The 15,437-nt window shown below is 45.8% G+C and overlaps 1 protein-coding gene across 2 annotated transcripts in view; it reads right to left on the reverse strand.

Moving 5' to 3' along the window:
- Positions 1 to 15,437, reverse strand: part of lnx2b (ligand of numb-protein X 2b) — an 84,322-nt gene that overhangs the window by 36,580 nt on the left and 32,305 nt on the right. For both annotated transcript variants that reach the window (XM_085999556.1, XM_085999563.1), the window contains exon 2: positions 10,755 to 11,219. In XM_085999556.1, the coding sequence (XP_085855682.1) occupies positions 10,755 to 11,143 (389 nt within the window). In that variant the 5' untranslated portion in view covers positions 11,144 to 11,219. The remainder of the gene's footprint in view (positions 1 to 10,754; positions 11,220 to 15,437) is intronic.

A 15,437-nucleotide genomic window follows, 5' to 3' on the forward strand; every position in this document is an offset into this window, starting at 1 on the left:
AGGAAAACATTGCATAGGGCAAAAAATGAAGATCTTGACTGTGTGCTGATTGAGTGGATTTGACAACGCAGAGGTGAACGTGTGCCACTGACTGGTTTGATGGTCATGAAGCAAGCTAGAATATACCATGAAGAACTGAACATTGAAGTTGAGTGTGAATATTCAGAAGGTTGGCTGCATAAATTTAAGAAGCGTCATGGTATAAAATATCTGAAAATCTGTGGTGAAAAAGCTTCTGCTGATCATGAAGCAGCTGAAAATTACATAGATGAGTTTGCAAAAATAATATCGGATGAAAACCTCGGTCCTGAACAAATTTACAATGCTGGTGAAACAGCTCTGTTCTGGCGCTACGTTCCTAGAAAAACATTAGCAACGGCTGATGAGAGTGCACCAGCAGGTTTTAAGGATGCTAAGGACAGGTTGACTGTTCTTGGGTGTGCCAATGCTGCAGGCACACACAAGTTAAAGTTGGTAGTGATTGGAAAAAGCCAACATCCGAGATGTTTGAAAGGTGTATGCAATTTACCTGTTCATTATTATGCGAGCAGGAAAGCATGGGTAACCAGAGGAATATTCTCTCACTGGTTCAATAACCACTTCGTACCAGCGACACGAGCTCATTGCAGGCAAGTTGGACTGGAAGAAAACTGCAAAATTTTATTGTTCCTGGACAACTGCTCCGCACATCCCCCTCCTGAACTTCTTGTGAAAAGTTATGTTTTCGGCATTAACTTTCCCCCTAATGTGACATCTTTAATACAGCCTTGTGACCAAGGAATTTTACGCTCCATGAAGAGCAAGTATAAAGACGTTTTTTTGAACTCTATGCTTGATGCAATCAACAGAGGCGAAGGAATCCAAAGCTTCCTGAAAGAATTCAATGTTAAGGATGCCATTTATGCAGTTGCTAATGCTTGGAACGATGTTGACAAACCAACATTAACAAATGCTTGGCACAGACTTTGGCCTTCAACGATGTTTCATGAAGATGGACCTGCAGATGACGAGTTTGAAGGATTTCCTGTCAGTCAGGAGAAGATGATGATATCAAACCTCCTCACTTACGCCAAAGGTTTATCATCCGAAAGTGTAAATACGTTAGAGGAAGCTGATGTCGAAGAAGTGCTGAACATTGACAATGATGCACCTGTTGTGAATTCATTGAGTGATGGGGAAATTGCTGAAATGGTGTTAAATAAAGACAAGCATGAGGACAGTAGTGATGATGATGATGACATTGTGAACACAGGTGAAAAAATCCCCATAGACGATATGGTGACAATGTGTGATCAGTTAATTGCTGGCCTTGAAAAACGTGCATTTATCAGTGAGCAAGAGATTATGCAAGTTTACTCAATTAAAGAGAGACTGCTTAGACAGAAACCAATGTTAATGAGACAGATGACACTGGAAGAAGTCTTTAAAAAGGCCGTCTGTCGTAGTCATGCTTCATCACTTGAGAATCCTGTTCCTGGCCCATCTTCAGATGTCCAACTCCAACCTGATGACAATGATGACAACACTGATGTACCATCTTCTCCAAGATCCTCAAGCCAGATGTAATGTACCTTTATTGCATGTTTATGTACAGGTATTTAACTTAGTTTGTACCTGTACATGTTTGAAGTTTTACTGAATGTTTTCCTTACAAATAAACTGTACTACAGTATTTATCCCTGTAACTACAGTATTTATAGTCGTTATTTATCCCACCCTTTCGGATAAGGGATAGTGTATCCTTTATCCGCACTCCCGAAAACCGAATTACCTCTGAAAACCGAAGTGTTTTCACGCACCTTCCGAAATCCGAAATTTTCCTAAAACCGAAACACGGCTGGTCCCGAGGTTTTCGGATAAAGGATAGTCTACCTGTACTGGTAAAGGCCTTGGTGAGTGTTTATCGTGAGGTATTTCCTAGATGCTTCTTCCACCTCCATTTGTAGATACGCTTGGGCCAGATCAATCTTCGTAAAGCGTTTCCCTCCAGATAGTGAGGCGAAAATATCTTCTATCCGTGGAAGTGGATATTGTACTGTGTGCAGGACTGGGTTCACAGTTACCTTGAAGTCCCCACAGATGCGAACCTTCTTCGGTTCCCCAGGCGTGCTGCTCAATCATTTCTTCATTACAGGAACGATGGGTGTGGCCCACTCGCTCCAGTCCACCTTGGACAGCACACCCGAACGCTCCAGACCTGCTTCAACGGCTGGGCGGATCGCGTAAGGTACTGGTCTGGCCTTAAAAAATTTTGGGTTTGCGTTATCTTCGATTTTTATCATTGCCGTTGCTCCTTTTAGAGTCCCAAGTCCTTGTTAGAACACCTCTTTCGCGTCAGTTAGAATTTTTGACAGTCGTCCAGGTGTGACATCATCATCCTTTTTATCAGTCACAGTTAGCGCCTGAATGGAATGCCAATCCAATTGTATTTTTCGGATCCATTCACGTCCCAATAATGGTGGTCCTCCATCTGGTAGTATATATAGATACAGTTTCTGTGTTTCCTTGCCATTGTATTCAACTGGCACCCTTATTTTTCCTCGGGGTAGACTTTTTGCCCCGTGTATGTCTTCAATACAATGGACGTGTCCTTCAAGGGTATGTGTGAGAATAGCTGCTCAGTCTCGTCGATTCATGACAGTTAGGGCTGATCCTGTGTCCACTTCCATCTTTACTGGGGACCCTGCTATCATGAGGGTGACCCAAATGGTTCGGTGATCCTCCTTTGTGATCATGTTGTGTAACTTTAGACAACTTAGTCTCCTGCTCCCGGAGTCCTTATCACTCTCCTGATCTTCCGAACTACTGTCTGTCAATTTCTTTACTTTCCTGTACTTTTCCTTAATAGTTCTTGTAGTGTTGGTTTTCTTTCCCGACCTGCAGACTCTTGCTATATGTCCCATTTTCCCACATTGCCTGCATACTTTGTCCTTAAACCAGCAGTCCTTCTGGTCATGGGTTGTTCTGCCGCAGCGATAGCACTTTTCTGCTCCATACGCCATTTCGTTAGCGCTGTATTCTTGTGGTTTCTGTTGTATTTCCACAGCTCCCCGTGCTGCTGCTTCGTAGGGTACTGCCATGCTGAAAGCCTGTTCTAGCGTCAGGTCCTTTTCCGAAAGTAGTCGTTTCTGGGTTCCTTCACTCTGGAGCCCGCAGACAAACTTATCCCATAAGGTGTCTGCCAGTCCTGCTCCGAACTGGCAGTGCTTCGATAACTTGCGTAGTTCCGTAAGATAGTCAACATTGTTCTCATCTTTGTGCTGGTGTCTTTTATGGAACTTGAATCTTTCTGCTATCAGCAGCGGTGTAGGGTTTAGGTGTTCCTGTAAGATATTAACAATCTCTTCAAAACTTTTCTCCATTGGTTTAGCTGGGGTAATTATATTCCGCAATAGGCCATACGTTTTCGCACCCATCAAATTTAATAATGCCTTCTTTCCATCGGCCACCTCATTTGCCTCGCAGTACACTTAAATTCTTTCCACATACGTGGTCCAGTCTTCTACCTCGTTGTCGAAAGCAGTGACACTGCCACCCTTCGGCATCTTGGGTGATTTAAAGTGGCGCCTCCCGCGCTTTTTCTTCTTCCCCAATGGAATAAAATGGCACCTCCCACGCTTTTCCTTCTTCCCCAATGGAATAAAATGGCGCCTCCCGCGCTTTTCCTTCTCCTTGCTGCTCCTAGCGTTCTACAGGGTAATGGCGGCGACCCATGGCTTCGGCGCGTATCACTTTTCCTTCCCTTCGTTCTATCCTCTCCACGCTGCCCGGTTCTTGAGCATCGACCGCGCCCTGTGCGCGCCACCCTCGCTCTCTCTTTTCCTCCCGACGACGCTGCACGGCCCCTTTGCAGAGCCGCTCGATCGAGCCCGAGCCCGCCGCAGTCCGGAAGGGTCAACGCACTACCTGCTACCAGCACGACTTGCTGGAACACCTCGACTGGGGAGCCAGGCCCAGCTCTCCACAGCCTCCCCTGCAACTCTCCAATGGATCCCTGGGCGGTTGCCCGCGGTCGACGCCCGCCGTTCTGACTTCGACCTCCAAGAAGCTTCTCTTCAGGGAAAAGATCCCCGTGAGGTGATGCAGTACTGCAGGTGAGTTCGAACCTGCCCGTCACCAATGTAGTGTCCGGGTATCAATAATACTCGGACTGCAGGAGAACAATAAAACAGGTATTTACTGAACAGAGGGGAACTCAAGACTGAAATACAGAAGCCTGCTATGGCTTTATATACAGGGGTGGTCACTGCCGGTACTGCAGTATAGAATCAGTTCTTCTCTTAAAGGTACATACACAACAGGCAAGACTACAACTTTCGGGTTTTAGTCCCGCCTCCATCGACGTCCAGCCAATCGACGCGATTTTCCCTTGATTGACCTTGTTGAGCCCGCCCAGCGGGCTCAGCAAGCCAATTAAGGGCCACCCGGCAACAGGTGATGTAACAGACTGAAATTTCATCTCAGTGTTTCACAGCTGCTTGAAGCTGTCAAACACTGACAGTCTGACTTCTAACCTGAGTCCTTCTACGCAGACTCAGTTAGAACTCTCACCGACACTGAAAGCTGAGTTCTGGCTGAGTGATGGACTCCCGATGCCTAGAGGAAGAAAGGCTGTTAAGGAAAGTACAGGTAAGTAAAACTTCTTTACACATTTTAGACACACCAAACACACTTACCTTTGCACTCATCACTCACCTGAACACAGACATCACGACCCTTCCAAGTCCTTCAACCCGACGGCCTGCCTGCTCTAACCTGGCGTGGTTTGGAGTCGTCGGGAATCCCACACGACACCCCTCAAAATAGGGATTAGGCTAAAAACTGCCTGTTAACTACCTGTTAACAGGCAGTTAATTGGCGCTAATCCCTTCCCGCCTTGGGTCGGCGGGTCCCAGTGTGGGGCAGGTACCCGCCTCCTTTGAAACTTACGTGGAGGTGGGTTTTGGGCGGGATGGTGTCGGGACCCCTGAATTCGGGATTTTTGCCCCCCCGCACGCCTGAAAGCCCGCCTCACGGCACACTGAAAATCTGGCCCAACGTTTCAGGTCGATGACCATTCGAAAGGTCATCGACCTGAAACGTTAACTCTGTTTCTCTCTCCACAGATGCTGCCTGACCTGCTGAGTATTTCCAGCATTTTCTGTTTTGATTTCAGATTTCCAGCATCCGCAGCATTTTGCTTTAGTAAGACTTTGAAATGCTTAAATGTATTCACTGGAAATTGGAGTTGAATGGGTTCTGTGTAATGGCAAATTTGGGGATAATTGTCCAATTAACAGGTTTTGCAAAAGACAAAAAAAAGAGGATGTTTAGAAATAAGGGTCAGGAAAAAAAGATTAGCAACTAAGGATTGAAGCATTAAAGGAGTGCAGCTGAACTCGGGTCCCAATGCCAGGCTGCAAATCAGCGTCATAGAAACATGTATTTTGTTTTCAGCCGAGCAGCCCAACTCTGCCTGTTTGATCATTTGGTCAATTATTAACCAGCTGAATGTATCCAATGAACTTAAACCCTGTGGTTAAACTCCGCCCAGATTCATAAACAAAAGTGTTTGCGATAGCATCTCGTTGATCAACAGATCTTTTCACTGCACATGCCAACGTGCAAACACTCCCATTATTATCTCCTAAATGCACTAGTCTAAAGGAGGTCAGGTCATTGGAACACAAGTTGCAGCCAGCAATGTTAGCAACCCAAATCTTGATGGCATTGGTTTGGCTGAAGCAATCACAGCACCAGATTTCAGAATATGGGGCAATTAGACAGGAAGGCAGTGGTGGTGGTTGAGGGAGAGGGAGAAGAGGAGGGCATAGAATTAAAAAAAACATATAATGCCGTTTTAAGATGCAGTTGGACAAGCTCCAGGGTAAAATATTCAAGATAAAAATGAGCCTACCTCAATATTAGTGCCTTAACAAAATATTAAAATGTTCAAGGGTGCACCACATGGGAACAATGCTAACAGTTAATAATCAATCCATTTGACAGTTCACCACTTGCTCACATGATATAACCATGTATACATTATCTCTCAACAGCGTAGTGAGTTTATCCAGTGTGTACCTGAACCATGCAGACCAGGATGGTCCCAGGTTCCAGCCGAAGCTTGTGCTAAATTTGCTAATCTCAGCCAAGTTTCAGCATCCCTGGGTTAGGGAAGGTTTATCCCAGGCTCTTGCTCCCCATTCTGCTGGAAGTGAACATCAAGTAAGGGCAAAATCAAGTTCACCAGAAATGTTTTTCATCAGTCAAATAGCTGCCAACACGCCAGTCAAGGCTCGTACGTGACTAATAGCCACACGGCACCTGTGGGAATTGTACCCAGCATGGATTTAATGCTTTGAGGAAAGGGGGGGGGGGGGGGCAGAGAGAAATGGGGAGGGAAAGAAATCCCCGTATAAAACTTACAAAAACACATTACACTTGTGTAGCATTGATTACGTGGCATGCAAACACAAAATGTATTGACATGAACAGATTAGATGATGGATTATTCACTCTACCCATGTCCAATTGCTATTTTTCCTATTTCAGAATAACTTACTGCATTAGCATCACAAAGTGCTGCCCCTCACAAACTGACTAGTATTCATTTATTCTTTGACTAACAATTTAAAATCGGTGAAGGTGAGGGTGAAAGCTATTATTGGTGCCCCACAAAGGAAACATTTCACCATTTTTCAGTGTCCACTATTACGATAGGACACTGGATTGATACAAAAGGTAAAGTTTTTCTGGTCTGCCCCCAGCAAAGCCCCTGACCCTCCAGCACACTCACAGCACTGATGCAACATTTCTCATTTTCCACACCAGCCCTCCTTGTGATCAGGGCGAGACAGACACTATAATGCTAGATTATTGGTGGTTTTGTGCCACAAATTCAGTCGCATAATCAGCGGTCTGGTTTTGGGATGGACTACTCCATATTTGTGGGGAATAAAACCAGACAGTAAAGTTCATGTTTTAGTGGCTGTTTAGGAAAACATGCCTTCCATTTGTATGCCCTACTCCACATAGGAGACTGGAAAGCATAAGTCAGTCAGTTTGCTATTCTACAGCAGATACCAAAAACAGGAGCCACAGTTCAACTGTAGAGATTAGCAAAAAAAAAAAAAAAATTCTACAGCCAAAATTCTTCTAGTGGAATGAAGTACAAAATTCTTATTGCAGGGTAGTACAATATTCGACTACTGAATGAGGTATGAAACTCTTGCCTGGTTCCCATCATTCTGCGTAAGTTGAGAGAGCCTCAGGATAAAGGGTTGGCCATTCAGGACTGAGATGAGAAGAAATTTCTTCACACAGAGGGTGGTGAATTTTTGGAATTCTCTACCCCAAAGGGCTGTGGAGGCTCAGTCATTGGGTATATTCAAAACAGAAGTCGATAGATTTCTGACTAGTAAGGGCATCAAGGGATATGGCGATAGGGCCGGTGAATGGAGTTGAGGCAGAAGATCAGCCATGATCTCATTGAATGGAGGAGCAGGCTTGAAGGGCCGAATGGCCTACTCCTGCTCCTATTTCTTATGTTCTTATTCCTTCCACCTGGATTTTGCAGCTTAGAAGTTTTAAAAGTACTAAACCTTCTGTAACTGTCTCATACTGACTAACTTTCTTTGAAATGTAAAACACTAGATGAGAATTTAGAAAGGCAAAATGTCCCGTTTTATCCATGGAGTTCACAGCATTGGCAGAGAGCTTGCATGCTGCTCTTTCAATGGACCACTCAAGCTTCTTTTACACTAAGTCAACAGCAGACACACAGTCCTCCTGCCATCAGCTACAGTCCCGAGTACAAATGGCAGACACTCTCGCCTTTGCTGTTTTTGTAGTTCGAACCAGAGAAAGTGATGTTTGTGCGTCAGCTCCCTGCATTTACATTGTGAAAAATGACTCCCTTATCCTGGTGACAGAAAGCATGGCTCAATGGAACTGCTGTTGGGCTGAAGTCTCTGGTTTCAGTAACATAAATGAGCAAAGCTGGTTTCTGTTTTATACAGGATTCTTTGCTCTTGGCAATCAGCTTTCTATATTACACAACAGGCAGTATTACGGAGATCTGCACCAAATGGAAATATCAAGAGCTAAAGTGGTGCATGGAGGTTGTTTGTCTGAGATGGGAATAGTCTTTAAAGTAAAAGTCCCTTAAATGAAAAAAGGGAACGTTAACAGATGGTTTGACAACAGCAAACAGTGCTCAAATGAAAGATTTTAAGCCGTGAAGCCCATAATAGACAACAGCTTGCATTTTGTTAGCACTCCTCGTGTGCTGCAACAACAACTTGTATTTACACAGTACCTTTAATGTAGTCAAACATGCCAAGGCACTTCACAGGAGTGTTATCAATCAAAATTTGACACCAAGCCACATAAGGATGTTAGGGCAGATGACAAAGAGGTAAGTTTTAAGGAGCATCTTAAAGGAGGGTGGAGCGGTGGAGAGGTAATTCCAGAGATCGGGGCCTTGGCAGCTGAAGGGATGGCCACCAATGGTGGAGCGATTAAAATCCAGGATGCTCAAGAGGCCAGAATTAGAGGAGCGCAGAGGTCTCTGAGGGTTGTAGGGGTTACAGAGATAGGAAGGGGCGAGGCAATGGAGGGATTTGAAAACAAGGATGAGGATTTTGAAATCGAGGCCTTGCTTAACCGGGAGCCAATGTAGGTCAGCGAGCACAGGGGTAACGGGTGAGCCAATCTTGCTGCGAGTTAGGACACGGGCAGCAGCGTTTTCGAAGACCTCAAGTTTACGGAGGGTAGGACGTGGGAGGCCGGCCAGGAGTGTGTTGGAATAGTCAAGTCTAGAGGTAACAAAGGCATGGGTGAAGGTTTCAACAGCAGATGAGCTGAGGTAGGGGCTGAGTCATGCGATGTTATGGAGGTGGAAATAGGCGGCCTTACTGCTGGTACAGATATGTGGTTGGAAGCTCATCGCAGGGTCAAATATGACACCACCAATATTTAGCCTCAGACAGTTGCTAGGGAGAAGGATGGAGTCAGTGGCTGGGGAATGGAGTTTGTGGCAGGGACTGAAGACAATGCAGGAGGATATATTAAATTGTTTTAACATTGAGGACAAAGCAGTGGGTGCCAAGCAAGAGAGGTAAGAGGAGAAATGGAAACGGTTAGGCTAAAAGCACAGTCAAGGAAAAAAGTTTCGATAGCAAGGAGGGAAGAAGCAAAGGGAAGATTCTAGGCAGGGAGTTCCAGAGGACAGGAGCACAGTGACTAAATGAGCAGCCTATGACTGGTGGAGTGGAAGTCGAGAAATAGGCTGGTGTTAAGAGAAGCGAAGGGTGCACAGAGACTTACAGCAGGAAGAGATGACTAGGGTGGGGAGAGGGGAGTGGTGGTGATTGTCAGATCATCGAGATCAAGAATGGGTACATGCTCATTTGAATCCATGCAGCCAAAACTTTCAATTCCCCTTAATGGATTAATGGTTTGCGCTATACAAAAAAAGTAATCAAAAAGGCTAATGTTACAACTTATAATGAATGATGCATTTAAATTCAGTTCCAGGGCTTGGTCTTTATAGCCACTTTTACACTTGCACTTCTTTTGGTTGAATTTTGGAAAACAGTGGAAGCATTTGGCCTCAGCCCCCCAAGGCATGGGCACTTGCCCAGCCCTGCTTCACACCCCAGCCCTTAGAGCCAATCCTTATGCCGGTGTTTACACTATTAAATCTGGCTTGATTAGCTAGAGAGCAGAATTGTAGAATTAAAATCCAGGTCTACCGCTGGGACAATGGAGTCAGGTTAAGGAATTTAAATGCCAGGAACCAGTTCACAGAGCAGTCTCCCAGAATCCTCACTAAACAAGCACCAGTATAAAAGGTGGTTTATAACTTACTGCATGGTGCACTCTTTGTTTTTGCCAATCTCCCCTTTTTCTTGCCCTTTCTCCCCTAAAGGTGCCAACACTTGCTGGGATATGGTTCCATGGTCGCCAGCACTCCTCCAGTAGCTCAATCAAGTGACAGGTCAAGACAGTAAATGTTGACAGCATATTTGACCATGAGGGTCATTACTATTAATCCTCAACAGTCATCCACCCGTGAATGCTCCAGCAGCAATCAAGAGAACAAACCTTCCCTGATTTTTTTTTTTTTTTTACTTCCCTAACCCAGGAGCATGGAGTCTAATTGCAGTGCTCAAATGCTTCCTTGGCTGAAATAAGTTAATTCAGTGCAGACCAAATCCAACCTGGGACTTTCTGCTTGGTATGACTTAATATTACGCTGGTCAGTGCCTTTAATCGTTGAGCCATCAGGAAAGCTTACTACAGGAAAAGGAAGTTGTTGCATTTTTATAGTGCCTTTACTATAGGAAAACTTCCAATGGCACTTCATGGAGGTATGAAGAAAAATAGATGCCAAGCCAAAGGAGAGATTGGGAGGGGGTGGGGGTCAGAAGTTTAATCAAAGAGTTGGGTTTTAATGAGGAGGTACACTAGCATTGAAGGAGGGAATCCCATTTTTTATTGTATGACAACAAATTGCTGTCGAGTCTGCTTACATAACATTTCAAAAGTGCATTGGCTGTGAAACGCTTTGGGACGTCCTGAGGATATGAAAGGTGCTATATAAATGCAAGTTTGTTCTTTTTAGATCAGATTTCACTTTTTTATAGTTTGATTTTGGGCACAGTAAATTCTGAATCTCAGTGCCGCTTTCTCTATTTGGTTAATGAGGTCATGACAAAATACCTACTACGCACTTTCCCCCCACTGAAGCTGAACCACACGCCACTTACCTGTTCTGGAGATGAGGGTCAAGCTCACCGCGCTGCACCACCTTCTCACAGTCCAGTCGAAAAGGGCAGAAAACAATCAACTTATCAAGAAGGTTCCGCACCAGAATGCTGGATTTCCGACAGTGCTGGAAGTGAAGCCTCTTGCGATCCATTGGGCAGAAATCCTGCTCTTGCAGGAAATTCTCCAGGCACTTGAAGCAAAATGTATGGCCGCATGGGGTGTCCAGAGGCTGCAGCAAGGGCTGGAGGCAAATGTGACAAACTAGCTCATCGTCCACTTCATCCTGATAATCGTACAGGTGGTTTTCTAGTACCATGTGAGTCTGGCCACACTCGCAACATAATTCATTCACAGTTGAGCTTGCATCTTCAAGGTTGGGGTCACTCATTATGTCCACACGGTACTAACAGCTTCTCAATGTGTTGCAGATCCTTTCTAGATACTTTCGTCCAGCTATTTCTTTACTGCAGTAGAAAGGCAATTTTGAAAAAGGCATTAATCAAATGTAAATATTTACTATGGAACCCAACCAGCAGCATTAACCAATATGTAGTTTAACAATAACATTCCAGGGAAAAGGTTCAGCCAAACGAGAATTACTGGTAATTTTAACAAGTCTGGCAAGTTGCCTGTCGATTTACATTCTCCGCGTTACAACTTAAAAATGACACTTTTTTCCAAGGTATGTATGTGTACATGACATCAATAATGGGTACACCCATTAATTCCACCTTTGCTCAAGTTTCATGTTCAAAATAACAGTCACGTGATGCACAAGCTCTCCCTATATTTGTTTTCAGGAAACGGTCCCGAAGCATTGATGTGTCATTCAACTGCCATTTCAAGTACGGATATTTTGGAAAGGGGAGCCTAATGGCGACATCAATTGTAAACACTGGCCCGGGTTTTGCGGTGGTAATGATGGCGAAACTGTCAGTGTTCCCCATCATTACCCCTCCGAAACTGACTGTAACTTCAGGATTTAGCGCATGCGCCGATAAACATGGAAGTCCTGAAGTTGCGGTCAGTCATTTCCTGCTCCGCCACAGGTTGCACCGTGGAACTCCCCAGAACCGGCAATCAATTCAAATCACTTGAACCAACGAAAACTTCCCTTTTACAATGGAATATTGCTGTTTAAAAACCCCATAAAACGTTAAGCCTTGTTGAGAGGTGCAACTGGGTTTTTAATGGCGTATTGACCGATTTGTTGGTGGAGTAATAAGAAGCAGCCTTATTTTTTTTTTTTCCATGCCTCCTACGGCTTGGCATACAATGTCAGAAGTTGGTCATTGTTGGAGGCACAGAGCTCAATATGACAAAATGTCTTAAGATTTAACAAGATATTCTTTGATTATAACAGAATCTTACAGCACAGAAGGAGGCCCTTCAGCCCATTGTACTCATGCCGGCTCTTTTGAAATAGCTCTCCAATTAGTCCCACTTCCCTGCTCTTTTCCCATAGCCCTTCAAATTTTTCCTTTTTACGTATATATCTAACTCCCAATTGAATCAGCTTCCATCACCCTTTCAGACAATGCATTCCAGATCATAACAACTCGCAGTGGTTTTTTTTAAATTTAATTCTCCATCACCCCCCCTCTGGTTCTTTTGCCAATTATCTTAAATCTGTATCCTCTGGCCACTGATCCTCTTGCCAATGTAAACTGTTTGCCCTTATTTACTCTATCAAAACCCTTCATAAATTTTGAATGCCTATTAAATCTCCCTTTAACCTTCTCTTCTCTAAAGAGAACAATCCCAGCTTCTTTAGTCTCTCCACAGAATTGAAGTCCCTCATTCCTGTGACATAAGGGCTTAAAAGAGGTGTAACTGGGTTTTTAGTCATTCAAAGAAAACATGCTCCAGTTTACTTTTGATACAATGATGATTGGAGCAATTAGCTGTTTGTCTTACTGAGTTGTTTGAAGGAGGGGACAAGCCATTCAATTCAAATACAAACACAAACATCTTGCAGTATCGATTTGAATTATGTCTTACTGACAACATCTTTTGAGATTTTGACAAAAGAATTATTTGACAGACAGGCAAGTAATGAAATCAGTAACTAACTCAAAATAAAACAGAGGATTTTCTATTCAATCTTTAGACTTAGAGTCATAGGGCAGGATTTTCATTGTGCCGTGGAGTCGGGATTGGAGGCGTGTGGGAGGTTAAAATCCCGAAATCAGGGGTCCCGACACCATTCCGCCCCCAACCCGCCTCCATGCCAGTTTCAAAGGAGGCGGGTACCCACCCCACACTGGGACCCACCTACCCGAGGTGGGAAGGGATTAGTGCCAATTAACAGGTAGTTAACAGGCAGTTTTTTTAGCCTAATCCCTATTTTGAAGGTTGAACTGTGGGATTCCAGACAGCTCCAAACCACACCAAGTTAGAGGAGGCAGGCCGTCGGGTTGAAGGACTTGGAGGGGTCGAGATGTCAGTGTTCAGGTGAATGATGCATGCATGAGTGCAAAAGTAAGTGTGTTTGGTGTGTCTAAAGTGATTAAAGAAGTGTAAATTACCTTTTCTTACCTTTACAGCCTTCCTTCCTTTAGGTCCCGGGAGTCCGTCATCTCACCAGCACAGAAAGCAGAATGGCTGCGAACTGTCAAAAGTGACAGCCTGCAGCTTTCTGTGCAGGAGAGATTTCTAACTGAGTCTGTGGAGAAGGACTCAGGTTAGAAGTAAGACTGTCAGTGTTTGACAGCTTCAAACAGCTGTGAAACGCTGATATTTCATCTGTCAAATCTCTTGACAGATGAAATTTCAGTCTGTGACGTCACCTGTTGCCGGGTGGCCCTTAATTGGCCTGCTGAGCGGGCTCAACGTCAATCAAGTTAAAATCGCGTGGATTGGCTGCATCTCGATGGAGGCGGGACTACAACCCCGAAAGCTGTAATCCCGCCTCCAACCCGACTCCTGAATGAAAATCCAGCCCATAGAGTTATACAGCACAGAAAGAGGCCCTTCGGCCCATCGTGTCTGCGCCGGCCATCAAGCCCTATCTATTCTAATCCCATTTTCCAGCACTTGGTCCGTAGCCTTGTATGCTATGACGTTTCAAGTGCTGTGGTAAACCACTTTTATCGTTCACTATCGTTACACTATAGTTATCACTGTTGTATTGTTCTCACTGTTGTATCACTATACGAGGTCGCCTCTTGTCGCGCTGTTATACCTGGGCTGACCACCTCCGACTCCGCCCATGGCTCCACCTACCTGCCCAGGTATAAAGGTAGTCGACTGGCTGGTATTCCTCCTTGTTGGACCTGATCACCCACGAGGGTGGGCTCTGTTATTTAGTCAATAAAAACCTTTAGTTACGTTCCTAACTCGTCGCTTTTTATTGGACGAATTGATAGGTATATCAATTTTATTGACTAAATTTTAAAGATGTCTACTACTAGCCAGCCAGAAGCCCTCCCAGAAGCACAGCCACAGCAGCCTTCAGACACCGGGCTACACCAGCCACACCAGCCGGCTTGGCTGCAAGCCCTCAAACCACCGTACCTGGATCTAAACCCACAGGCAGCAAACTCAGCCCTCGACTTCAAACACTGGCTGGGCTGCTTCGAATCCTACCTGGAAGAATCCGGCGTCCCTCAGAGATCCAAACTAAGAGTTCTGAACGCCCAAGCGAGCCCGAGAGTATACGCACTCATCCAGGACATGACTACATACGAGGCCGCTATCAACCTACTGAAACAGCAGTACCGGAGCCCGGTAAATTACATGTACACCAGGCACCTCCTAAGATCCCGCCCGCAACAGCCAGGAGAGTCTGTAGCTGAATTTTTACGGGCGCTAAAAGCACTCGGCAGGAACTGTGACTTTAAAGCGGTGACGGCTGTTGAAAATACGGAAGATAATATCCGCGATGCCTTTGTGAAAGGCCTACGGTCCGACTACTCACGGCAAAGACTGCTTGAAGCTAAAGACCTCGACCTGGACAAAGCTGAAGCCCTCGCTCTCTCCCTAGAGGTGGCCCATCAGGACCAGGAGGCGTTTTCCAGGTACTGCTCGCGACCCTGGGACTCGGGCCCGACCCCTACCGCAATACCCTTCGCAGCGCCGCCCCCGGGACCTACCTCAGTGTCGGCGTCCCGGACCCGACTGGGACCGCCACCCCCGGTACCGGCTCCGACATCGGGCACCCGCGATCGGGCCGCCAGCTGCTTCTTTTGCAGCCAGGAGAAGCACCCGAGGTCGCGCTGCCCAGCCAGGAACTCTACCTGCTCAACCTGCAGGAAGAAAGGCCACTTCTCTAAGGCCTGCAGGAGCGGATCTTCAGAGGCCAGCAGTGCCTCATGCGAACTGTGGGGGCGGCCATCTTCTTTCAAGGCAACTGAGGCCAGCATCCCCACACGTGAGTCATGGGGGCGGCCATCTTTGATCAAGGCAACCGACCCCAATAGAGCCTCATGTGAGTTATGGGAGCAGCCATCTTCTCCGCCATTTTGTCCTACCTCGTGGGAGACGCCATTTTACCCACCACGCCCGACTGCCACCGGGCCCCCGGACCCGACGACCGCCTCGCCCGCAGACGACAACGACTCGCTTACCTACACACTAGCCTCCGTCACTCTGGATCAAGCCCGCCCGCACCACCTGTCCAAGTCGATGATGGACATCAAAGTAAACGGCCACGCCACGACCTGCCTGTTCGACAGCGGAAG

This window comes from Somniosus microcephalus, chromosome 1 (assembly GCF_052327205.1).
Source record: "Somniosus microcephalus isolate GS21.2 chromosome 1, FLI_Smic_1.0, whole genome shotgun sequence".
Classification (NCBI taxonomy): Eukaryota; Metazoa; Chordata; class Chondrichthyes; order Squaliformes; family Somniosidae; genus Somniosus; species Somniosus microcephalus.